Here is a 27,980-nt window from a genome sequence, read left to right on the forward strand (position 1 = left end):
GATTCAACATCCTTTTTTTTTTCATATCAAATCTTTTGTTTTTCAGAGACAATGCTCTGTGGCTGTTATTACCAAAACACTTAATTTTGAGCTGGTCACAACTGTGTGTGTTGCATGAACTGTATCACTGCAGAATTGCTGCTGCAATTACACTGTGGAGACAGTTTGTGTTTAGCAAGGCAAGCTTCCATCATGTTATGGGATCATAGAATCATTTAGGCTGGAAAAGATCATCAAGTCCAACCCCTATACTCACAGTTTTTCTGGTGGCCTCTTTTTGAGAAACAGATTGCTCTTACAGGTAATGTGAGTAAAAATGTGCGTTAAAAGAAACACTGGAACATAGGAACAACATTAATAAAAATGTAAAAATGCTTTCTTGTTCCCAACAGGCAGAAGAGGATGTAATTGGCATGTTAAAAGGGTTTAAGGAATAAGAACTAAGGTGGTAAAAGTAGTCTTTCTCATGAAAGTGACTCAGGCTGTGAAAAGAACAATTGTTCAGGGGACAAGTGTGAAGGAGGAGCTAAAACCTGCGATGCTGCTGAAGGAGTGACTACAGTGGACACTGCAGGTAAAAAAGACAATCTCACAGTTTCAGTTAACTCCTTTTTTTGTGTATTTATTTATGTATTTTAATAGGCTCTTTTTGGGCCAGAATGAGTTGCATTATATAAAAATATTGTTTTGAAATGTTTGTGAAAAGGTGAAGGGAATACACTTACAAGGCCAGAATTCTACATCATCCAGAGCAATGATGTGCCTAATTTGAAAGAATGATTAAGGTAATTGTATGTACAAATTTTACTAGTTGCTGCCTAACTGACCATTACTTTTACAAATTTTTAATCTATGTACACAACTGCCATCATTGCACAGGTTAATTAAATGCCATTGAAAATCAGATTTGATGTAAAGGTTATATTAAATAAATATCAGACTACTTAAAAATTATTAATTGATCAGTATTGAATGCCAGATGATATACATTTCAGAACAGGCTTCTGAAGAATTTTTATGATATTACTGTTAATCATTTTTATTGCTTATTTGATACATCTGTGAGTATGTAAAGATTGATTGCTCCTAATGCCTTTAAAATAATTGGAATAAAAAGAAGGCTGTTGGAATCATGAATCCATTTTATATGCTAGTCAATCGAAAGAGTGAGAAAAAAGAAATAAATCTTTGAGATCAGTTAAAAGATACAACAAATATAAAAATCTAATGGAATTTCATGTTATATTCACAGTTGTATTTTTAGATCATTAATTATTAGATGGATGTCAGTCCTGCAACTCAGGACCAGAAACGAAGTTTTTCCATCGTTGCTAAATACACGACTGCTATGCACAAGAAGAACAGTTCCTTTTGGGGGCTCATCTCTTCCTCCTCATTAGTTTTGAATGTATAATGACCTGTTTTCATAGAGACTGATGATATTTCTGCCCAACTGTGCTGTAGTTTCTATTATAACAGGCTCCCGAGAGTGGCACAACAATAATCAGGCCCCTGTGACTTCGTCAGTGACTTTGAACGGTTAAATGTGAAAACAGGGGGTGAAAACCACCTACCTTGTTGTTGGAACAAAAGGAGCGTGGCTGATTTCTCCTGTGCTCCTGTTTCTCTGCTGCCTGTCCATGTAAAGCCTGCTCAGATGCACACAGGTAGGACCTGGAGATTGGATGCTGCCTCAGGACTGAGGAAAGCTGAAGGGCAAGTTACTTCTATGCACGTGTTGAAACCTAATTATACGGACTTAGGAAATAAAACATCGCCTTAAAAGATACAAACTGTATTATATCAAGGACCTGAAGAGTGAATCAGTGAGAGGGATATCACTTTCTTGTTTTATTGGTGACCTCCTTGGTTTTCAGTGCCTTCCGTCTTCAGTCCATTTTTTATGCCCCAAAACAAGTATCTTGCTGTTGTCTGTGATTTTTTTGCACACCTGAATTCCTCACGAACTTCTGAAAAATCTCCACCAAAAGTTATATTTTTAACCCTATTTCTGCTTCATAGTGATTAGATCCACACCTATCTTGTTGATACTTTCTTTCCCTTCCCTCGTTTCTTCTTCCAGTTCATAACCAATGCTCATTCCTGCTTTGTCCACCCCTAGGTGGCTGTTACCTTGCTGCAGCTGAATTCTCACCGTCCAAAAATCAACACCATTTACCTCACTCATAAAAACGCTGAAGTTCAATAGAAGGTGATAATAAAGGGGCGATTACGTGGTAGTTATCACTCTGTGGGTATAAGCAGTAACAGCAGGGATTCCTGACATATCATCCTTCCTTCAAAAACTGCCAGTGTCACTCCTTTTTTATGCTTTTGCTAGGAAAACTGAATCGATGGGCTAAGAATGTATCCACTTCAGCTGACTTTAATGAGTGGCACAAATGCTGGAGAATTAATAGATGGGGGAAAAGAAGTTAGGCAGATGTATCTCGTGCAAAGCTGTGATGTTGGAAAGAATTGCGATCCACTGTATCAAAAATAAATTCAAAGAAGAGAGAAAAGAAGAAAAGGAAAGCAAAAAAAAAAAAAGAGAAATAGAAACACTTGAAAAACTGGTGGGGAAATATATCTCTTTTTAATTTGAGAACATTGAATGGTTTGTCTGGTATTGATGTGCTATAGAAGAGGAATGTAAACCCTATTTGGGATTACTTCAAACAAACCCAGCACTGCAATTTTCAAACTCTGAATTTAACATCCTGTGTGCTCTGAGTGTTATTCTCTGTCATAATGACAGACTGATAGTGCAGATAATAGAAGCACATGTGCAGTGTATTATTCCACCCCTTTGGTAGCAGAGAAGATGTTTTTGCTTGTGTTTCAAATGCAAATTTTCTCACTCCCCCAAAGAAGTTTTGAGACTCCTTAATATTGTGCAGTATGAAATTATGAATTATAACTAATTCTAAAATTAATTGCTCAATTAGACACAAATTCCTGTATTGATGTTGTTTACAATTTCAGATTATATTCTTTGTATTAGCACTAATAGTGTGAGACTTGGTTACTTGAAGGACTGTTTTGTGTATCTTGTTGTAGAAGAAGGACTGTAAGTTCAAGATAAGGACTTGTTGACTTATCTAGGATTTTCTCTGAAAACGTCCTACCTGAGCTAACTAGGTTATGGTTTAAGAATACAAATTCCAGAATTAACCAGATCCTGGGATTTGTGTGCTAAAGAAAAGATCCAAAATTTTTCTTTTGACTGTATGTAATGCAAATTTGGATGATAATGATGGTTACATCTTAGAATCTACCAATTTGTGTAGTTAAATATTTTATATTTCCTTCATGAAAAGCATAATGATAAAAAAGCAGACTTAGGGAAAATTAATTCCGAGTCTCTCCAACGTATTTTAAATCTTCTGTTTTATTGTTTTTATAACATTATCACTACATGAATTTTTAAAGTAAAAGTATTGTGATTCAGTACGAAATATCAAAAAAGTAGTTTGGGTCAAATGACAGACAAACTACAGAAAGGTCTTGCTGCCCATGAGTGCCCAGGCTGGCCCACCAACTGCCCCTGAAAGCCAAAGGTTCCAGACTTTGTTTCCCTGGGATAAGGACTATTGTTTGATTTTTTTCAGCCCTGCACTGACACTGCCAGTCCCGCTCCCAAAATTCCATACGGACAAAGGTTCCCCCCAGACCAAAGGTGCCACACCAGAAAGCTCTTGCTGCCCGTGGAGTGCCAAGGCTGCCCCACCAACTGCCCCTCAAACCAAAAGATTCCAGACTTTCTTTCCCTGGGATAAGAGCCGTTGTTTGCTTTTTTCAGCCCTGCACTGACACTGCCAGTCTCACTCCCAAAATTCCATACGAACAAAGATTCCTCCCAGAAAGCTCTTGCTGCCCATGGAGTGCCCACTCTTCCCCAACAACTGCCTCTCAAACCAAAAGATTCCAGGCTTTGTTTCCCTGGGATAAGGGCTGTTCTTTGCTTTTCGGAACCCTTTGCTTTTTCTCTGATTTTTTTAAATTGTTATTGACAAAATAATTATGAGATATTATGAATGGTTTTTTTTTCATTTGGACATGCCATTCGGTTTCACACAGTTGTAGCCATAACTTAACTCTTTTACAGTGCTAGAAAAGTTTGTACATTTATAAGCTGCCATCTTAGTACTGCAAATAACTTACTGCTGTCACTGAAAGGGGTAGATGAGTAAATGTGGGTCTTTTAACCTCCCCTCTGATAAAGCCAAGGTTTTAAAGCAACGTTTACTTTGCATTATAATATCAAATATTCTGTTAAGAAAAATCTATTGTTAATTACTGCACAGTATGTTTCCATCTTATGTGTGTTTAACAGCATGGTAAGATGTCAGTCTTAGCAGTTTGTTGTTGCTGTTAACACCCCAAATCCCTGCATTGTGTTTGAATTAAGGTTGCTGTGTACATCACAAATGAAATTTGATCCCATTGAAATGCAAGGTACCTTCAAAACCTAAAGAACACAGAAATTAAAGGATTGGTTGCAGTACAGTTTTCCTGTGCAGTAAGACAGGCACAAATAGCCAATATGGAGCTCAAACAGGTGGCAGAATATACACTACATTCTCCCATTTCCATTTGCTGGCTCTTCTTGCCTTTGTGCTGTATATGGTATAACCAGAATAACCAAAATGGACAGACAAGAAAGTGGTTTGGGGGAGGTAAATGCATAGGTTCTCTTTATAAAAACAGTTTGGGTTCCTGTATATCAGAAAAAGATCTGATCACCCTTAAACCCTTCAGACAGGTGAAGACCAAAATGGCTGAACAGTTTTATGGAGAGTACAAAAGAAAAGGTGACATTTTCTCCTTTGTTAAAGATCCTCACTGTTGTCCCCTCTTCAGCAGCTTCCTAGGCAGGTTTACTAATTTCCGGGGTTTCCTGGTCTTACACAAAGTAATTTCTGATTCGTCAAAGGTCATCTTCATCTAGAAAACTAAGATTCATGACCTAAACAAAATCCATTTTTGAGGCTCCTCGGTTGTTTCAGAAAACATTACTGAAGGCATATATCAAAAGGCAGTCTTATGTTCTAGTCCTGATCTTAAAAAAAATAAATATTTTTTTCTAACTATAAAGTTTTTTTCTACACAAAGAATTACAGTAATTTTTTTCTTCTTTCTGTAATTAACCAAACAACTATAAAACCCTAGTGAGGAAATGAGATTTTCACTGTACTAGATAGAAACATTCACTTTTCTGGAATTTGAGTTGAATAGTTGAATTTACATGGGTTTCAGTAAAAATCTCACAAGGGTTATTTACCCAGATTTTCTTCTATAATTCTGTAAGATGTCAATGGTACACTTCCTTTATCTTACAACAGTAGTGGTTCAGACTTGACAATATTTGCATCCCCAAATACAGCTCAGTTTTAGTACAAAGGCTTTTTTTAAACATCCAGAGAGAAAGTAATTGTGCACATCCTACTGTTTTTTCATCACAGACCATTCAGCAATGTGACCTCCTACTGCTTTGGTATTACTGGTGATTATGATTATTACTTTATTATAATTATTTATTATAATTAATAATTATTATAATTTTCTTCATTGACATCTTATTCTGTGATATAACTGTCATAACCTTTTATTTACATTTAGGCAGTGGTGTACATGTTAATAAGGTGGTGTTATCTTCACTGCCTGATGGAAGTGTGTCATACTAGAAAAGTAAATGTAATACAAGTATTTAAAATAGATATTTTTTTTCTCTTTAAAATATTTTTTTAATTGATGTTATTTCTGGAACTTCTGAGGACACTTGATTATTTTTCACTTTTTGTCTTTTTTAAAAGGTATTTTCCATAATGGCTCCGGTTATACTAACTGATTAGTACAAATCCATATGAATCTTTAATGCAATCATTATATGAAATGGGAGCTATAGATGTACTGTATGAGTTTTATGACACATGGGAAAAAAGGTGAAGACATTAATTTAGAAAATAACACTTTTTTGACGGACCTAAATGCCACAAAACTCAGAAGGAGGAAGCTACAAGGTTGATGTCATTAAGCATTCTGCAGTGCACTCTTCTGAGGGTAGTTAGGAATTTCTGTTGCAAGGTTTTATGAGGTGTAAATATTTTTGCGATTCCAAATCTCTTCGCACAATTTAGCACTCGAGCACGTGTATTTTTTTACCTAGAAAAGCCTTTGTGCCATATGAAGCTCTGCCTGCACAGATTTTTGGCAAAAAGGAATCTCTTTTGAGGCATTGGAAGGATAGCATTGCCTACTTTGAAGAAACAAACTATCAGAAGGCAAGTTAAATTACATATTTTCACAAATGGGGCATGATGTTTGAGTTTTGTAAAAACAAGGGTAGAATTCATTGCAGTCCTTATAAACACATAAACATAACTCAAGGGAACTGTAAGGCACTTCAATAATGAAGTGTAGTAGATAAATCTCAGTGTGGAAAAACCCAGGAGTTCAAAAAATAGAGTTAAATAAAACTGTGTCTATTACTGCATACCTGAACAGTCATCATGAAATAGATGCTCTCCTAGGATAGTATTAGAAAACACAGGCAACATAAAGAAAATAAATTGGGGTTATTTTCAAGCAATCCCTTATCCAAAAATATGTCTTTGAATAGTGGGAAAAGGCTTGTTAAACAGAATATGGAAAGACAATGACATAGGCTGTGTTTGCTTGAACATCTAACAATTTTTTTGTACATATGAACCCTTGGACTGATTCAGATACAAGTTGGATTAGTAGATTATTTGTTCCTTTTACATGTTCTGAAGAGAATGGTATCTCAGCATTTGCTAGAGCTTTATATTCCTGAATACTTCTCTTTAGTTTTGCCTTACAAATCCCCTTTTTAGTATTTCAGGCTCAGTAACCTGAAATACATTATTTCCATCCCAGAGAGGAGAATAAAAGCCTTTAAATGAGTCACACTGGCTCACACAAGAAGCCCTATCCAGTGGTAGTGAAAGCCCATGGCAGATGGACTGAGAAACTCAGGAACAAATCAAACTCATTGCAAATATACAGAAGTATTTCAATACACATTTTACATCATTGAAGATTCACACAGTATTTTTCATGTTATTCAAGAGCTTTTCAAAGACTGATTTTTTAAAGACCCCAGTGAGGTACTGATCAGGCAAATTCAACAGCTGCTAGATTGCATTGTGAAGGCCTTAACAAGAGACTGGAATAGGTGATTTAGGTGTAAATATATTTGGACTGATCAGAATTCAGGAACTATGATCTTTACAGAGATTAAAAACCAGTCACATGGACACGTGAATGAATATTCATTCATACAGGACAGTAAAACAGGCCTGGTGCTTTCACTGCTAATAAATCCTTAGGCTGACTGTCAAAACATGAAAAGAGCAAGGAGTGAGGCACTGTTTGCTTTAGAGGCATTCAGAATTGAAAAACTGATCTTCATCCATATGGATAAGCAGTCAATATTTCAGCACCTGGTCATGCAGAGGGTATGTGATCAGATCTTAACATAGGATACATGCAGTAGAACTGGAGAGGATCTTTTCATTCTGCCTTTGGAAACATTTTCCTCAAAACTGTATTGAAATTACATGGATTATAAAAAACAAACCAACAACTGGTGCTAATAACCTTAATACCGTGTAGCTTGTTGACGTGTTATGCAGTTTGTTGATGGTGTTGACATCATGAAATAAGGCCCCACAGAAGATAACAAGTAATGCTTCAAGATCAGACTGGAGAGATTATCTAAGCATATGTTGTACAACATAAACTGTGGACAATGCATATTTTTATTCTGAACATGGAATGTACAGGAAAAACGGCAATTTTTAAATTGAGCATTAAGGCAGGAGTAGCTGTTTTCTCTGGTATAATATGTGTAAAGATCTAACCATGAAATATAAATGAAAAGTAAAATATCTTCATTTTAAGTAAGCAATATTTGGACCATCTGTTGGCCATAATCAACTCCTTTATCAACTGAATCAAATATCACTCAGGAAGTCAGCCAAAGCCTACATACCTTGGTTTTTATAAAGACACTACTGAAGCATTTAAAATGGGTTGCTTTTTTTATTTACCAAACCTAAAATCCTGAGAGAAATTTGTGATAGTTTCATGCTTTGAATTTTTTGCCACTTTGACATATTGCTCAGCCTTGCAATTCCAAAGAAATTTTTCATTATTACTTAAACTGCCATCACCCAAACAGAGATGTCTGTACGATCAACCAGGGGCAGAGGAATTGTGCTTATCTGAATGCTTACAAAGCCAACCAAGGAACTTATGCCTCAGGAAAAATAATTGCAGAGGTAGGGGTGCTAAAAAAGCCATCTGACTGCCAAAAGATGTGCACTGTATGACAGAGCACCTTGTGCAGCTCAAAGCCCACTGCAAAAAAAGACACAGAGAGGCAAGGATTGATTTCTGTATTAGATTATTTCCACAGATTCCTGTAGTGTTGTCAGGCTGTTGAGGATTTAACTGGAGTTTCTAACTGCGTTGTTTAGAAAGACCTACTCTCTAAATTGCTTATATATTATATTTATCTATTTAATTTTATATATGTTTATCATCTCATTAATGAAGAAATGGTCAGAACTGATTTTCTCATTGTCGTCTGCTTATCTTGGGTTCATCTCGTACATCTTTAATGTGCACAACCTATCAGTGACCCAAAATGAAAAATCATGTCATTTCCAGAACAACAATGAAAAAGAAATAAAAGGAAATATCTTTAGTACTGTCATGGTATGTTGTTTGGCTCTGGTAGAGTTACTTTTTCCACAGTAGCTGGTATAGGGGCTGTGTTTTGGATTTGTGCTGGAAACTGTTGATAAGTCAGGGGTGTTTTCATTACTGCTGAGCAGTGCTTACAGTAACAGTAACTGAAAAAGAATCAAGAGTGATGCACTATATATATTAAATGACACATATGTAGAGTTGTTTTGTAGTAAATGTAATAGTATTTGTTTGCTAAGAGAAATCATGCAGTCCTGTTCCCTGGAATCCAGGGTGAAGTGAACCATAAGGACTATGAGGTACAGACTATGAGGTCGAGTTTGTTTAGATAGTGTTGCAAAACTCTCTTGCCAATATAGTTTCTCAGGGTCATTCTGTCTGTGTTTCTGTGTCTAACACTACCTTGTTTATTTCTAGGTCAGTTTTAGAGCAGCCTTCAAGCTTTCTCTTCTCCCTCATCCTTTTATTAAAGTGTCTTCAGTAGAATTTCTCCTTATAGCTGAAATTCTTCCTCTTTGCAAAGATATGCTTGTCAAGTGAAGGTTTTCTATCACTTATGACATCTAATTCTATAAAGGAGCTTAATGGCTTTTTATATTTACCCTAAATGTATGCCAAGTCTTGTACCTTTCCATCCTGCTTCAGGGAGTTTTAAGTCAAGCTATATTGGTGTATTCATATTCATTTTCATTCTTTAAAACATCTTATTTTATATATTTGGTTAAATATATTATACTAGAAGTTAAAGGAGGCCCTTAAGTGGCAAGATCTTATTTTAAATAGTTAGAAAATTTTAAAATGTTGGGATTATTTTATATTAAGGGCAAGATTGATCCACATGATCCATAAAATAAGGCTTTGATAGATTGAAGTTGCCTGCTACCAGTAAATAAAAAAAAAACAAACCAGTTGCAAGTCTTTTTCCACCTGGTAGATGACATCTAGTTACAGTTCTGAAGTGTTGGTGAGTTGTGCCAGAAAGTAAGTCTGACCTGGCTGGCCAAACCTGCGAGATAAATCTGTCCTGGGCCAGCAGAACGTGCTGTGACCGATGAAGTGGAACAAGAACAAGCATTTGTAGCTCTGGGCCTCCCTTGTAAATCGAGGCAATTCAAAAATGTGTCATCTTTTCTGGTATTTTGACCACCTCTGTCTTTTACACTGCTGCGTTGGTGAACTTCTCACGTTTATTTCTTCGGAGGATTTTTGAGGGAGAATCCTCGCCCCTCTCTTCGTAGTGTGAGTGTTTCAAAATATAACAAAACTGCAGCAGCAAAGGTCGACTGCTCGTGTGTGCGTCAGAATGAAGTATCAGCTTTGATGCTGGCTGAGTTATTACTACATTTAATGCCTAGATCCAAGGCCAGGGCCATCAGGGTCACCCACGTTGTCAAGAGTCACATATATCTGCTCTGGAAATCACTGCTGTGCTCTGTTCTGTCATTATACGCCAGGATTACTTTTTTTTAGTTTATAATACTTAAGAGATTTTAAGTTAAGACTTTATTTTAAGTTGCTACAGCAATGATTAACTCCATGTGTTCTTTATTTCTTCTGCTAGATAACTGCACCTTCCAGCTCAGAATGCAACAACCTGCTAAAGCTGTTTGTGCACCGGACAGTGAAGTGCACAAGCCCTGGGATGAGACAGAGGTTGTGTTTGTTTGTTCAGGAAAACTGTTTATGAGCAGAGAAGGTAATTAATCAAATGTATCCCACAAAAATTGAACAAGTTGCCAATTCTTGCCAGATGGCCAATGCCTGTTATTGAGGAAGAATGGATGTAAATGTACACCACAGGTAAAACCCAAACCTTGTTGAAGCCAGGACTTCAGCTTAATTTAAAATATCAGTAAGAGAAATACAATTCTGTATAATACCCTTTTCTTTTAACAAACTCAGTTTTAAATGACAATTTGACTTAAGTCAATGAACTCCCTGGTTTTAATTTTAGTTTTCTATTCTCTTTTAATGCTGATTTCTGAGATTATTGACATCTGCATGATAAAATGTCCTTACTGCAAGCAATTTATCAGTTTGGCTGCTGGATTATAAACTCCTAAATTTGTGTTGTCCTCAACTGGATTGAACATCTGATTAGATTAAGATTATAGATGAGAAAAGCTGTTCACTCTATGATTCTTTAGCTTTTAAAAGGCAACACCATCATTCATCAATTTGGATATTCTTGAAGTGATCTGACTCAGTGGAGAACTAATGAGTGGGAGGAAAGGATGCGTGCTTACCTTGGAAATGTAAAATAAACAGTAGAGGAATTAAATAGTAAGGGACACAGGAATTACAAGAGATTTCATTGATGACTTTTTCCCCAGTCAAATGAACTCTGTTCCATTCAGCCAACATGCCTGTGGTAATTGGCATCACCGCTCATATTTCAAAGGGGTGCTATGAATGAGATTTACCAGGAAAGAATAGTGAATTAAATGACTGCATGTGAGGAGCACAGACAGACTTTCCCCCTCATTTATTCAAGATTGAACATAATAACCAAGGAAAACTGATATAACTAACCACTTCTGACTTCTGTAAATTGATATGGGATGGAGCTGTCATCTCCTAATCAGATTAAGTCCTTTCTTTAGGCCATTTTTAATCTGAGTTCTACCATGTGGTTTTACTTTAGGGGAAAATAAACTGCTTGGTGTTCAGCTACTAAACATTATTGATTTAATAAGATGACCAAAAGATAACATTCCACTGGTAACTAAACATTTTAGTTGTAATGTGTATACTGTGAATGCCTTTTCACTTGTCCTTTACAGTATTTTGGATACTGTAAGTAAAATGGGAGCAAATCAACTAGATTGCCTTAAACCTATATTTAATATTGTAATGTTTGTTCTTCTGAATTACTGTGATACAGGAAAACTTTCAACATAGTCACTTATGTAAAAAGACACACACATAGACACAGAGGTAATTTTTATTAGGAGCCTTGCAAGGCAGCCTCTGATTGTCTGTGCCACTGAAAGAATACTGGGAAAGGCAGGGAGTGCAGCAGCGACACTTACAAACAATTAAGAAAATAGACCAACCTTTTCTGTGGTCAGAAACTTCACTGGGTTCCACATTGTGCTCCACATTGTGCTTCAGGCCCAATTTTAAAATTTTCATGCATCCTGAATTATCAGTGAGAGTTCTCAATTATCATTTATGCTACAATGAGTTCATTTACATTCCTCATGTGTTACAGATGTCCGCATTTTTCTGGGTTTGCTGCTTCATCCTTCAGCTGGAGGCTTACAGTTTTACATCTCCTTGGGTTTTCAAACCCTATAGCTTATGGTATTACAATCCCCCTTATGCTAACTTAAATCTACCTAATATCCCAATAATGCTTGAATTCTAAAACCTGATTATCCCTTCCACTTCTGCAAGGGATGAAATGATGATCCTCTTTTGAGAGGTGATGAAGGAGCAATAATCTTAGCTTTTTTAGGATTCCACTGGAGCTTTGTGCAGTCAGAGGTCCCCAAGATTTGGGGGGGAAAAAAAAATTAAAACAAAACATGTGGAAGTGAGTTCATGCAGTCTAAACTGTTTGAACAGCAAGTTATTTGCTGTGTGGATCTTATGGTCCTTCTGTTGCAGCTGTTCTGCAGGAAGGATTAGTCTCTGGGTGGGAATGGTGTGAGTGATGGCTTAGGAAAGATGCTCCACTGAGTTGTTAGGGTGTGGCCAAAAGCAGTGAGTGCCTTCCCTCCTAAACTGGAACTACTGTCCAATGGTGTTTGGGACCAAGAGCCATGTCTCTTTTCCCTTCTTTTTCAAGCACCTTGCATGTGAGAATAAAACAACCTAGAAATTCCAAAAGCCAATCTTGTCTGGTTTTGTAATCTTCTTTTCTGCTGTGATTTATTTCCCCTTATCTATCAGCTTTTTTCCTTTTGCGTGAAGCTGTCAAAAAATGCAGAACTGTTTAATAGTAAAATGACCAATAGACACACCACCAGTCTGAAAATCTGATTTATTTCTGTAATTTCTATAGCAGCTTTTAGTCTGCAATCTGTAGGCTGAAGCCACATAGTTTATATTAATATATGTACTTGATATTTTCTTTCGTCTTGTTATATTTTTATTTATATAGTTCTGCAGGGTTTTGGACAGAATGCAAAATAAGTGCATATAATAAATGCAACTGTTTATACCTTTCTATTTATGTACTAATTTTAATTGTTATTCCAGCATCCAAAAGCAGCAAGATCCAGCTGCCACAGATACTGTTCTTTCTCCTCCAGAGGAATGTAACAGCCAGGTATATTACACACAATCTAGAAAAGGTATGTAATACTCTTTTCTTTTTTTTTTAATTAGAAACTATTTATTCCATCACTGGGGGTCATCTGTAGTAGCTTTCTACAGTTCATTTTTATACCTTCTCACTTGTGATTTATGCAAAATTTATCCCTACAAGGATTCAGAAACAGTAATTTAACATATTTCAAGCTTACACTGGGATAAACACAATAGCACTGATAATCAAAGACTTTTATTTCACTTTATTAAAAAATATGTTTTCCATTCTATAAAAGCAACAAATGCTTTAAAAACAGTACATGCATGATAACATCCATTCATTTTTTTCAACAGACTCAAGTGAATCTAAAAGTAATTCCAGTGACACTCTTTTGGAATTAAATTAATTATGCCCATGTCCTTTGTCATCTAATCTGTGGCTGTAACTTCAAGGGGCTGATGTCACCTGTAATATTTTTATTTCTATGTGGTGTAGGCTACTTTCCCTTCAGTAGAAAGTAAGCAATAAAACTGTCAAAACAAATAGAATACAAGAACCAAAGAAGTTCTCCAAATAAGTGAGTAAAGAAATGAGGTATCTAGTGTTTCAGAAACTTAAAATGCATAGGAAACTTGCTTTTAGTGCTCTAGTCCATTTAAAAACATGCAAATAAGAAGTCATATTGAGTTAGGATTAATAATCAAAACCCGACTGTTACTAGTTCTTTACTCTTCCCTCATTTTCCCCTCTCATCTGCAAGTAAATTACAGGCCTGTTGAAGGGGCCTCATTTTGCCAGAATGCTCACTTACAAATCTCATCTGCTTTCTTTCTCTAGACAGATTTTTCCATAATGGTGTTTTCCAGCGTGGGTGAACCAGACTAACATTTGGAGTGTAAATGAAACCCCCAGATTCTCTCTCGCTCCCCATGACATGAGCAGTGGTGATTCCTCCAGAATGACATCCCTTATTTCTATAGCTCTCCTTTCTGAGGTTATAAAAATCATCCCAGCTGTATGAAATAATTCTTCCCTTTCTCACAGTATGGTATAGAAGAAATCACAGCTTTCAAGGAAATTTCCCTTGGCTCTGCTCATTGAGTTCCTCCAGTTTCATTAAATTTCCTATTAATACTCTGAAACGAACAATAGAAAGTGTAGGAATGTTTGTTGTTCCACAGTAACCCCCTGGTTAAGAGTAAGGTAGATGCCTACAATTCTAGTATATCAACTACACAGAAAAACAAGTGTTATCATAGTTCAAGAATTAACCAAAAAGGTGTCTTAAATTAGGTCTGAATAATGAGATTTCCATAATGAAATAAACAAATTTCATTACAGGTTTATTTTCATATTATATATATGACATATAATATGAACCATATTATATTCATTTATAGGTTTGTCTTCACTCTCAAATGAAAAGTTGCCAAGTAAGTTACATATTTTTTTCCCTGAAAAATGCTTCAATTTCGAGGTGTGGAAATATTCCCTGTGGTTAAAGCTTGTAAGGACTCTTTGGTTAAACCTTGAGTTGTGGAGCTGGCTGTCACATACCACAGCTTTTTAACAAACCCAGTAATTTCTGAAAGGCTTTTGAAAAATTGAATGGGCCATTCGAAAGCCACAAATCAGATCCCAGTATTTTTAGATGAGTGAGAAACCGTGTTGTTATTAAACTTGAAAGGTACCAACATCTCTGAGCTTGACAGCATCCCACGGAAGATATATTTCCTGCTGCTACAGAAACATTAAGGTGTTCCAAAGGTAAATCAGCAGTGACAGGTCAGTGACCATAGTGCACACTCAGCATCCTCAGGAGAGCTGGGTTTGTCTGCATATCTCATGCTTTCCTTGTCTGGAGAGTTTTCTTATCCATAATTAACATGAGGATTTGAGAACCATAAAGCATTTATTTGCAAGGTGTTTTCAAGCAAAATAAAGAACAGCTCATGCTGTGACTGCCTCCCTTTCTGTGACTGGACAACAGGTTTGTGCAGAGTGGTACATAAATTGAAGTCTCTGACATTTTAATGTTGCTGTAGCAGCTTCAAATCAATTATAGAAGAGGCTGAGATACACACTGCAAGATTGCAAAATATGCAAATCCAGCTCAGGAGATTGTTGTTTCTCTTATCTCTATAGAATTTATATGCTTATACTTCCACTGACAGAATAACTTCATATTTATACATAGAAATACATATTATACATTATGGATGGCCTTATGCCATGGCCTTCTTTCTTTGGATTGTATTATAAAGAATATGTGATTACTTACGCAGGAACAGAGGCTGTTTAGTTTCCTTAATAGATCACGAGTGTTTTGGGATGGTTTTCTAATAATAAAATGTTGATGTATGCTGAAATAAGTTAGGAAAACAATGTTGTTCCAAACTGCTGATTTTTAATTTTAACAATGTCTAATTTAAGAATTTTAAAAAAATAATATTAGGACACAGCTATGATTTTTGTAATTTTCTATTAATGCCCAAACTCCTGGTTTACTTGTAACTCCTACTAGCAGTGCCCGTCTCTGCTTGAAGAAGGTAAGCAGGAGGTGTGGCTGCTGCTTTGTGACAGATTGCTCAATATGTCATTAGGCAAGCAATCAATAGCTTTCTGAGTCTGTGCATGAAGTCTTCAGGAATTTTACCAAGCTTAGTATCAGGTTTGAAACAATATTTCTTAGAAAAGTTTGGACAGAGGCAGAAATGGTGTGATTATCACATATTTAACATCTGTGACTGTCCACAGCATGTAAGAGATGGCAACATGAAAGATGTTCCTCGAGGACTTGGTTCTCATAAAATTGTTAAAAAAGGACTTTCTCTGTAACCATCAAGCAAGTTCAAACTTGAGGAGAATGGATTTGCTCAGTGCTGAGTGCCTTATCTGGCAAAATTATGTATCTACTGTGCACCACAGCGAAGTTAAGCTTGGCTAAACTGAAGTCTAAGCACCTGAGGAAGAAAAAAAAAAGCATGGCAGAAAGAATGGCATTTATAATGGACATTTTTACACCCGGGAAAAAAAGAAGATACTAAAATCAGTACTGTTAAGTAGCTGTAGGAAAAAAAAAAAGAGGTTCATCTATAGTTTACAGAACAGATCTTTGGAGAAATACTTTGCTGTCCTCAGAACTGCTCATGATTCTACAAGATTTCCTCAGAAAATGTCTTGCATTGAGGGACATGTAAGTGTTTAACCATCTTTTTTTCCCTGTCAATGAGCAGGTACCTGTACATTATCACAGGATGAAAACGCCACGGCACAAGAAAAACTGGTAAGCAATGTGAATGCCACACAAATGCAGAATCCCTTGCAATTTCTGAGGAAATATTCTGTCTTTTCTAGCTAAAACCAATCATCATGCTCAGGGTCAAAGCATGATGCAACAGAACCATTATGAACATCTTTAGCCAGCTTGAAATGTCTTCATCGGGATTCTTTTCTGCTTAAAATTAAGGAAATCTTTAAGTCTTGAAGAATAAAAAACTAATCTTAGCTGCTTTATGTGATTTTTCAGTACTAGGATGGTTTAGCAGTTCAGAGTTGTTAATGTTGTTAGCAGTTGCCCCAAGACAGATTGCTGACTACACGTGCCTTGATAATTCAGTTAGAAACTCACCTTATCACAATGAGATTCTGCCTGTCAGTGGTAGATTATTATGTTAAAAACTCAGTCCCCACTGGGACATTTCCAGACTCTTGGAAAGGTACATTTTTATGGAGCAGTATGCTGCTCATTATTGTATTGTCTTGTGAAAGTAGCTTCCCAGTAGCTACTACCTTTTCTACCAGAATACAAGAGATACAAACCAGTGTGAAGGACTCCCAGTACACCGTGCTTTTGGGGGAGAGAGCACATTGTAGGAATCTTTCCAAAACACTGAGTTTCACCTGATGTGTGTGGTCATTCCATGCAGCTGTTCCTGACACAGCAGCCTAAGGAAATGGTTATCTCTGGGCACAGATCATTAGAGGGGATGGTAGGTGTGCTAGAAGGTTGCTGAGGCAGAGCCTTGCAGGCACTGGGGCCTGTGAATGTAGGGCACAAGTTAAGCCAGACAGAGCTCAACCCACATTTTCACCAGCTGCAAGAATATTGCAGAAGAATCCAGGGCAGACGTTACCCCTGATAAAGCAGTTCTGCAGTGACAGGAGTTCTTCAGGTCTTCTCCCTCCTCCTCTTACTTCTCGGAGTCTCCAAATCCCTGTGTAACAGACCTGAGATGACATGGGGTGTATTCCAAGAAGGGTGAGGTTTGAATATGTCCAGGTGACACACTGTGAATGAGGGGGAAAAGCTAAAACATATATGCACCAACTGTGGCAATGAACATGTGAACTAATTATCCTTAAGAATTATTGTTATTTGTAACATCCCTTTCCAAGGGACACAGCTGTAGAAAATCATCAAAAATGCTATTTATTTTCATCCCAACAGTAGTATTGGAGCACAATTACTTTGAGAGTCACATTTAATTAGAATTCCAAACCCTACCAATGTAGTCTTTTGTAAAGGAAACATTGATTCCAAGGTACATTCTATTTTCAAAAGTCAGCAAGAAAAAAAGAAAACTTGACATTATTCCCCTTATAGAGTAATTTTGCTTTTATTCATTATTATTAGATCCTGAAAAAAAGAGTAGAGATACTACATTAGGTGACTTTAAAGGACCTAAAATACATCAGTAGCTTCTTCTTCAAAGTTGAGATTGAAAAAGTTACCCTGATCATACCCATAAGAAAAAATGGTTATAACACTAAAAAGTTACCCGTTAAAATTTTTACTTGTCTTTCTTCCTTTGATGTAAAAAAAAAAAAAAAAAAATCTTTTGAGAGATGAATATAGACTTAAAAACAGCAAAATTACTTCAAAAATATAGTGGAAGACTTAACCTTTTGACTTCTGCCGACTGTCTCAAAACCTACTCAAAATGTTCAAGGTGATTCAGTGAAATGAGTTCAAAGCAGCAGCGTCTTATCTGCAACTAAGAGCTGAGACAGCCCTTTTATTTGAAAAGCTTTCTCTGGGCATTTCCATATTCCTCCTCTTCCATTCTGTGACGTTCCATTCTTTCTCTTAAGCTCGGTTAGTTCTCCCATCTCTCCCACCTTTCAGCGTTGCAATTCCTGATGGCCCTGATAGATCACTTGTTTCCTTCGGAGCTGAGTCAATCCTTTCTCAGCTGCAGGAGAGAAATCCTGCTTGTGGAAATGCCGTGTCAGCAGAGCCTACTTTTAGAGGCTTGGAAATTATGCAGGAAAATATGAAAAAAGATGAAAGCAAATCGCTGTCAACACCACACAAAAAAATGGTTTGTACCAGTTGTGGCTACCGATGTGCATATTAAATATCGAAACTGAAAATGCAACATTGAGAAGTTCTTTGAAGATTTTTGGAAGCAATTGTTGATTAGGAGTTTAACATTTGAAAAAAAATGCAAGCAGCTCTACTGAATATTAGATTTTATATTTGCATAAAGGCAGTAAACATATTTAGGCTATCACAATTACAAGTGGTAATATAAAAATCTGCTCAAAACCTCAAATAATATTATAGAGGGAAATAAAACTGTCATCTGTTTTCATTCTAGTTATTAAAGTCTCACAGTTAATGAACTGAGAGCAGTGTTCTGTGATGATGTTTCAGCTAAAATTGGAACTCTCTGGTGTTAGTTACTACATGTCTGGGGTTTTTTTTGCTTTTAGGAAAAAAAAAATCCTGCTTTCTGAAGTTTGCAGTACATACAGGGCATAAGAGCTTTTTACACTGAAACAGTAGCTGGAATATGCTGAGAAAACAGAGCTCAAAAAAGCAATTCTATACGCTGGTCTACATAACTACTGAACTTATGAACATTTAGTGAGGAAACCACAGATTAACAAAGAGGTTATTTAACAGTAATGAAATACTAACAATGGTGCTGATGATATTTATTTCTTATAGACTCAGCTACAACTGCATTGAATCAGTTATCAAAAGCTCTAAAATATACAAGTAGATTCAAATATAATTGCTTAAGTTACCATTAATACAGCTTTCATTTTAAGGTGCTTCAAGCTGGTCACCTCCACATAAAAGCTTTCCAGCATATAAAACATAAAAGCTTTCCAGCATTTCCCTCTGGCCTTTGCTGGCATGTACAGAATAGACTTCAACTGTCAGCGAAATAATGAAATAAAAACACCTGAAGGAAAAAATATTTTGGAGCATACAGAAAAATGAAAGTCGAGGCTTCTCATGAGAGAAGAATAAACCAGCTTCGTGGTTCAGGTGGATCCAGACCTGTTCTTTATTCCCCCTCATCTATGGAACACGTCACATAATCCCCTTCCAGACAGTACGTTGGTAACATCTGCAGAGAACTTGGGCATTCCTGGAAAAACAGCCAGGAATTGGCTGTTTTTCTTTGCTGTGCACTGACTGCAGAGAGTTTCCAATTAGAATTACAGCTCATCAAGGCAGTGCCAGCAGGCTTCTGAGTGGTTAAGCCTCCAATTTTAATTGAACTGCCTTTAGCTGGTGATAAAATCTGTCTTTTTAAACAGGCGAACTGCATAGTTCCCCTAGCAAGTTAAATTCAAGTTGAGTTTGCATTCAGGATAATTACATGGAGTTGGATCTAATTGATTTAGTTGAAATGTGTATTTTGTTCACCAAAGTGCTACAAAATGTAATTCTGTTTTTTCCATTTCCTTTTTCTCCCCTCCTCTATTTTTTTTTTTGCCATTGTGTTGTTCTTTGCAGAATAATTAATAAGTAAGGAATAAGATGTGAAAAGAGCTTTCTGGTTGAAAATCGAGGTTCTTCAGATTTTCCATACATATGGAAAATTAGTTTAAAGACTAAACTTAATTCACATTATCCACTTTGTACTGCCAAAACCATTCAACACTGTGCGAAATTTAGAGAAATATATTGCAGTCATTTATAAGACAGTAATACCAGTGATCACTGGAGTTTTTCCAGCTTCCTACGCAATAAAAGGGGGAACAAGACCAAGTATATTTTTCTAAGCCATTCACTAACTAAAACATGTTTTTAAAACAAGTCCTCTCCAAGAACATTATGACAAGCTTTAAGGGTATGAAATAATTTCACTCTAATACACAGTCATGTATAAATAGAAGTATAAAATAATCTGAAGGGGGGGAGTGAAAATGGAATGTAGGCATTCTTGAAATCTCACCACATTAATGAAATTGTAAGTATTAATGCAATAACATTCTTAATTAAAGAGGCAGAATAAGGATACCTTTTAACTGTTACAGGCTATTTTTAATATTCACATGGCGTGACTGGGACAGTGTGGAAATGGCCACACCTGTATGTTGGGTAGTTAAGCATGAAGATACCAGCCTACCCCTAACCAGCAAAACAGGTAAACACAACCATTGCTCTGAGTGCTCCAGTATTATCCTCATTTATGTTATTTATCTGCCTAAGGACCAACAGTGCTTTGCTTTCCATCTGCATCGCTGTGCAGACATCTCTGACAGCAAAATCACCTGCCTGTTCCATCCTGGCTCACTTGTCCAAGGGGTGCCATTTAGCTGGAAGGCCTAATTTGCTGCTGATCAAACACGTGGACATGTCATTATTTTTCAATGATGGTGAGAAAGCAATTATTGATCTTCAGCTGCTATAGCAATATTCAGAGTGAAACAAGGATTTTTGAGACATTCAGCAACAAAGGTTAACAAATGAAGCAAAAATTATCCTCTAACATGTACGTTATTAAAAACATTTTCAAAATCAGATTTGTCTACCCACAATAATCAGCAGTTGAAAGTATGACTAATTATCCATCTTCCAGCAGGGTATTGTAATCTTTTCAGGACAGAGGTGTTCAGGGGAGGTACCCAGGCATCACTGTGAGCGCTCACGCCCAGAATACTGCACGTGTCTGTTTTCTTAGAACCACAGTATCCTTTCCAAGTTTGTATTAAAGGCTATATCAGATCTTCCACTCGGGATTATCCCTCCATAAGGATGGTCAGTGTGCTTTTGCAACCCCTTTTGTGCTGCTGGAGGAAGCCCAGAGTTGTGTTGTCTGTTGTAATGAGTAAGAAATGAGCACAGCAAAACACATTGCAAAGTTGGAAAGCAATACAATCAATTATTAAAAGGCTTTTTCTTGACTATTTCCCTCACTTTGTTTTATGTTTGCCTTTTCTTTTGCTAGCAGTCAAGTTAGATGTTAATGGAAAACCCATTAAGAAAAGCTACTAGCCTATGAATTAAAAAATGAGTGCAGTCCAGTGGAAAAGGAAAACTTAGCAATGAATTTCCAGGGAAAACTTCTTACCTGACACTTAGCAAGAAAGGAATGCAATTTTATTACTTGGCCAGATAGTTCAGATTTCTGTTCACTCTTAGTAAAAACCTTTTTTATAACATTTATAAAACTTTATTACAGAGTTATGAGAATAATATTAGATTTCATAACTCACATGAGATCTGCAGGGACCAGCATCTGTAAGCTTTAAAATCATTATTAAACTTAATGCATCTATTCTGATAAAATGTGGTTTTCTTCTAATTTCTCTGAGAACTCTAACCATATTATTTCTTTCCTTGGACAGGTGGGATTGTCTTTGGCAATAATTTAAGAAGTTATTTTATTTTTTAAAAAATCCTATAATTATACTTAGTTGATGTTATAAGTTAGTTGGAATTTACAGGCATATTCTTTTGAGAGACTTAAAACTTAAGGTAAATTACTGTCTAGTTGATGCCACCTAAACTTCCCTAGGCAATGAGCATGTTTTAGGAAGCTAATTATTGTTCTAGTGAACATGTACAGAGTAACTGCAAACAAGTATTTGCACAGTCTGTCTCAATAAATAGTTGTGAATTGTATATTTTCTAAATTACATGTACTTAATTAATACTGTTTAATTTTGACATCTCTAGAATTAAGTGACAGGAACATTAGGCAGGAAGTATTCCCAGTACTGCAGGAGATGTATCTGCCTGAGGTACAATTAACAGAGGTTCCTCCAGAGGAATATTCAGAGTTTGGAGCCTGATCCAGACTCTCCAAACCAGCCCCTGGAGGATCCTGCTGCTATTTATTGTACACACAACTGGAAGGGATCAGCTGCAAAAGTTAGATTTTTCAAGGATGTACCTAAACCTAAGTGGTACAAATATCTCCTCACAAGGAATTTTTGGAGAGTCTTCTTGCAAATCCTGTCTCCCTTGTTTTGAAGAGAGTATAAAGATTTAAATTTTATTTTCCAAAACGTGTCTTCTTCTGAAAAGGGCAAGTCTTAGTGTAGTTCTAGATTTGAAAAGTGCAGGTAAATTAGCATGAATGATGTCATTCACCTGATATTAAAAAAACTTTACTTGTTAACACAGAATCCTTTGGAAAATTAAAAAATGTTATATCATCATCTGCATAATAGCCAAAATTGTTTTTAAATTAGATACTTGGCAAGATCCTCACCAGAGGTAAATTAGAAATATTCCAGTTAAGTCAACCAAACTATGACTTTAAACCTTGTAATTGAAAACAAATCTGTTTCTTTTTTGGGCTGTTTTTCTGAACTTCTGTATTATACAGATGCCAGGATCCATTAACCACATTATTCTGAAAATTCCTCTCTCTGCAGTTCATCTCTGAGTTCTGTTAAGTAAGGCTGCACAAAAGTGGTTATCCAGAGGGGAATATACATATATTTATCTCCAGAATCCATAGCTGAAATAACTTGTTCTCCTATTTTACCCAGAAATTTAATATTCAGAGTCATGGCTATGCCAGGCTCATCCATCACAAGTTTCCAGAAGCAATATGCAGAAACAGCAAAAAATCTTGGGTAGGGATTATTCAGATTGAAAAAAACAACAAAAAAAAATCCCCAAACCAACCAACCAACAAAAAAAAAAAAAAAAAAAAAGAAAGAAAAAGGAAGTGCAATTTTAAAAGGGAGAAATAAGGAATAAGGGAGAAAATTCTCTAACCCTTTTCCCTACTGTGTGAAAGTAAGGAGAACATATCCAAAGGTAAGACTGAGCATTAGAATTTGGAAAACCAAGACTCACATTCCTCATAGTTGTGGATGTCTGGGTACAGCTGCCTATAATTGGTTTCAGATCACAGCCTGTTTCCAAGATGAAGTTCAGCTGTCTTTATTTATTAATTGATTTTAGCAGAATTAGCTACTCTTGTGTTCCCTTCTTCGATTATGAGTTTTCTCAAAATCGTGTGTTTTCATGGGAAAACAGTTTTTGACGTGTGACATTGAAGACTGAAGTGCTAGGACATACTTAGGTTGCAAAATTCACTACTGTGGTGTAACATACATAGAGATCCAAACCACACCTGAAATGGCATAATTGGTCATACACATTAGGGATAAAATTTTAATGCAGTTTAATGCAATTTTTAACATAGCCTTGATAAAGTTTTTCCGAATGCACAAAAGCCTTGGCTGGAAGCTATTGTTCTTCAGCTTGTATTATTTAGTATGGTTTAAGGAGACATAACTCAATAGTCTAGACATGTATTTTCATTTAAATAATTTTGATCTCATTATTCTAGGTTTTGGTTAAAGTTTTTATGGTATATTAGGAAAAAAAATTTAATCACAAAAGGAACAAATAGGAAATTCTTGAAAGTCACTTTGATTCTATGTTAGATCTCATTATTAAAAGTATTAAAGAGAAATCATTTTCTACAGGAAAAAAAAAGCTAGATTTGATGCCCACAGTGTTCTATTACATAGATAGCAGCAAGTGGACAATGATAAGTCTCTGATCTTCATATTATTATAAGATAATTGAAGTTGATGGGGTTATTCTAATGTAACTGAGAGGAGAGTGAGGCCTAGCCTTTTGAAATGCCTATTTAAAAAATCATTACAGTAGTTTTAATAAGAGAAGTTTCTGTAATGACACATAATTTTGATTATTCCAGAAGGCTGGACCCCCTGACAGATAGGAGATTTACTGAAATTTCCCAGACATAAAACTGGAAACATTATATAGGCATGACAGGGGGAAATGTGGCTTCTCCTTTTGGAAAACTGGTAGTCTTAAAATTATTTTAAAACGTGATTTCAAGGCAGTTAGGATGTGGAGATTCATACTCATTACATAGCTTTTTTGGCCATAAACATTTATTCCAAGCTGATATAAAAGAACACCACGGATTTCTCTACAGAAAATAGGAGTAACCAATAGATATCAAACAGTCTCCAAGTAAAAGTATATGTAACTTTTTACATCCAGTCACTGTCTACCCTGAGGTGTGGGCAGTGAAGACCCTGGTACACTCATAGAGGCACTCAAGGGTATTCTCCATGTATTTTATTTACATCAGTCAACTAGAAGTTAATGAGAATGACTCCCCCAGAAAGAAAATGTAAGTGTATGACTTGTTGTCAGTGGAGTTGAACTACAAAGCTGCTTAAAAGCTTTCCTGAATCATGATCTTATAACTTTAATTTTCATGTGGTGTATTAATTGAAGAATATCATTGTTTAGTCTTTTTTCCCAAATAACCATAAATAATAGCGCTTTCAGTGACAAAAGACAGTGAGATCTATCCTTTGAAAATTTTTTTCACATAGTTTACTTTTCTTTATAGAAGTACCTGTATTTAAACGAGGAGAAGCAGGTGCTTTCTCCTATGAGCAAGGCTTTCAAGAATAAAACAATTATCAATTACAACATGACTTTTATATTGGGAAATAATTTTAATATCTTGATATCCATCATTTATGTGTGTTTGCAATATGCCACCTAGAGTTACTGCAGGATCTATACACAGTAATTTCTAGCTTTTTGAAAGTGTTAAACAAGAAAAGACTAAATGTGGTTGGTTTCTTTGGCAAAAAAATCAATTCTCTGTATGTTATGTCTTGATTACATGGTTATTAACCCCAGTGATAACTAAATTTAGCATGGATGTATCATGTATTTCTGTACTATTGTTGCTATGTATTTATTCTTTACTGTTTAAACTTTCTTTTCCTTTGGAGATGGAGCTTTATAAAGCTTAGCTTATAAGGCTTATAAAGTGTTAGAAATTATTTGTATACAAACCTTACAATATTTGCAAAGTAAAACTAAAAAGATGTGATAGAGTGATAGAAAGTGATAGTGTCACGGGCTCAACAGCCCAGTCACAGCCACACTGGTGACATCAGCCTGAGCCTTGCCTGGGTTTGTTCCAGCTTCAAGGTGTTTGGAGGATCTCCAGGGAATTTGTATTTGTAGCACTTGACTCCTTTGGATACACTAAATTCATGCAAAATCTCAAATGCAAAGAGACAACACGTGCTGTAAGATGCCACGGCTTTTTCACTTACTTAAATCATAAAAATAGTTGATTTATCAAGTTCAAGGAGAAACCAAACCTTTCTTCAGAGTTTCAGCTACTCTGATTTAGTGCCTGATCCCACACTTCTTTAAAGAAATACAAAACCTTAACATATTGTCATGTTTAGTGCATCTCTATGTAACAGAGATTCTTACTGTTATTTGGTTCATACTGTAGCTTTTATTATACTAAAGCTTTTATTGGTTTCATTAAATTAGAGCTATTGCTTTAAAGCTGATATTAAAACTTGTTCCTGATAATAAATGTAGCTTTCTCTGCAGGAAGAAGAACGTGCTCTTGGTCCTGGTCCTACTAGAAGTAAGTGAATTGTACCAATTCCTTTTTGTTACTTCTTTTGAGGTAATGATCCTTGAATAAACAGACATTATTTCCTTTTCTTTTCCATTGCAATCTTCAGAGGTTCTGTCATCCAGCAACTTGCAGGAGTGGGCTCAAGAGGAAGACCCCAAAATATGAAAGGTTAAGAAATTCTTTTTCCTTTAAAAAAAAAAGGACTAATAGGATTCAAGCTGGTTTTATATTGATCTTATTACTTGTAAGATTCTCTATAGTATATTAAAAGCTGCAACTGTTATTAGGAAGACAGCAAATGCACCATTGCATTTCTGAAACACATACATCAAGGGGAAGTACAACACAATACAAGCATATTATATGTACGTATTTTAAAATATAAGTGTCAGGAAATAGTATTTGCTACTCTAATATTTCATTTCTGTAACAGCACACACAAAACACCAAGAATGTTTAGAGCCCCTGAGCCCAACAATGTGGCAGCAGTTTTTTGTTCGGAGTCCTTAAAATACAGAATAATGGTCATTTATAGATTTTTGCCTTATCCTGACATCTCAAACTCAAGCCACCAGAGTGGCCTATAATGATAGTAGAGAGAAAGCAAACTTATAAAACTAAAAAGAAGATACTATTAGGAGCCAAAACATATCTTTTTGTTTGGTTTGGTTTTTTTTTTGACGGCCATGTGGTGAATAGGGAGGCTGTGCCATGTATGACTCCATCCTGGCACAGGGCTGATGCAGCACTGAAAAAGCCCTTCAGACTTAATTAGTCATTTTTTTATTATTATAACAGGGGCGTGTTCCAGCTGATACCACAGCCCAGGAGCACCGAGTGCTGGAAACATGTGAAACATCCAGCTCTGCAGAGCAGCTCCTTGGAGTCCAGGAGTTTGGTACGTGCTGTAACTCTGCTGAAGTTACAGATTATTTTGTACAGATCAGATTATTGTGTGTCCTGGTCTGTGCTCACTGCGCTCCCTTTGCTCTTTCCTCCTCATCCCTCAGACCTCCCCCTCGTTTCACAGCTGGATCCTCTCACTCTCCGCACCTTCATGTATCTATTACTTTTGGTGTCTGCAAACAGCCAGGGATGTGGGCCAGGGAGCAAGGGCACTGTTACCGAAATGACACCCTCTCACTCCCCCAAATCCTCTGCTCTCGCCCAGCGCTGTGTTGGACTGTCGGGCTGACGGGGAGACCCGGCAATTCGGGGGATGACGCGACAATTTCAGAGGATGACTCAGTAATTTCAGAGAGGCGGCCCCTCCCGGCCTTTCCCCTTCCCTCCGGAGAGGTGAGGGAGCGCGTTCCATCCGGGGGGAACATTTCCCCGTTCCCTCACGGTGTGTTTATTTTACACCACAGGGCAGCGCTTCCCCCGCATGAGGGACGCGCCGCCCGGGCCGGGCCCGCCCCGCCGCCGCCGCCAGGTGGCGCCTGAGCGCCGGGCCCTGAGGGGCCCTTGTTGGCTCCTTGGCTCTGGCTTTGAAGACTCTGCCAGGATTTATCCCGGTTGTTCCCAAACGCGTAAATACAGCTCGTCTGTTATTTGTTCGTTTGTTTGTTTGTTCGTTCTCTGGTCCAGCGAGCTGTTTCGTTCCCTTGGGAGCTGAAGGAGCACTTCCGCGGGCTGTGAAAGTGTAGGCTGGTTAGTAAAGGTTTTGTGGTTTAGCGTCTCCCGTGCCGAAATCTTCTTGGACAGAGGAAAATATACTTGTATCTTAATATATATACGGTTGCGCTGAAGCTTCACTGACTCACGTTTATTTCAAGTGTGAGCCCATGAGCCCCTTTGCACACAGGGAAATACACGGGAATTGTGTTTATTTCCCAGGTGTTGCTTTGGGAGTAGCAAGGCTGGAGGGCACGGGTGGGCATTGGAGGTGGGTGGGCACATTGTCCTGGTTCTGGTCCAGATCAGCCAGAGGGGGCATGGCCAACACCCTGATGTTATTCGATACCATCTTACATCATTGCCAGGGGAAAGGGGATTCCTTGGCTTGGAAAAGAAAGGATGTTCCTCTCTGGTCGTGGATGCAGGGTCTGTCCACCATCGTTTTTAATCCTCCAAGGCTTGGTGAGCATTTTGCATATAAATCACCCTCTCTTTGTACACTTCTGTTATTGATATTGTTGCTGTTACAGTTTGTTTTCTTATGTTATTGCTGTGTCCAGTAAATTGTTCTTTTCCCAACCAGTGATATTTGCCTTTTGTGCTTCCATCTGGAGGGGTAGGGGAAGCGAGTGTTGGTGTAGTTTGGATGGGAGCACTAAATTGGGAATACCATTCCTCAACCATGACACATCAAATATCACTGAAATACTACA

At 36.9% G+C, this 27,980-nt stretch overlaps 1 protein-coding gene across 1 annotated transcript; it reads left to right on the forward strand.

The window, feature by feature from the left end:
• The first annotated feature begins 1,524 nt into the window (after positions 1-1,524).
• On the forward strand, positions 1,525-26,842 carry LOC108503200. The gene is made up of 7 exons (XM_017826971.1): positions 1,525-1,667; positions 10,298-10,432; positions 12,943-13,037; positions 16,231-16,280; positions 25,617-25,653; positions 25,754-25,815; positions 26,446-26,842. The coding sequence occupies exons 1-7, from the start codon at positions 1,658-1,660 to the stop codon at positions 26,840-26,842; spliced, it is 786 nt and encodes a 261-aa protein (XP_017682460.1). The 5' UTR covers positions 1,525-1,657.
• The last annotated feature ends 1,138 nt before the right edge of the window (positions 26,843-27,980 follow it).

The sequence above is a fragment of the Lepidothrix coronata genome, unplaced genomic scaffold, assembly GCF_001604755.1.
Source record: "Lepidothrix coronata isolate B3197 unplaced genomic scaffold, Lepidothrix_coronata-1.0 Scaffold133, whole genome shotgun sequence".
Taxonomy (NCBI): Eukaryota; Metazoa; Chordata; class Aves; order Passeriformes; family Pipridae; genus Lepidothrix; species Lepidothrix coronata.

Bases quoted from the DNA above. Each gene is read 5' to 3' on its own strand.
- LOC108503200 (XM_017826971.1), top strand. The intron at 10,433-12,942 runs GTAATTAATCAA...TTGTTATTCCAG, and splicing joins ACTGTTTATGAGCAGAGAAG to CATCCAAAAGCAGCAAGATC. The intron at 13,038-16,230 runs GTATGTAATACT...GTCAATGAGCAG, and splicing joins TTACACACAATCTAGAAAAG to GTACCTGTACATTATCACAG.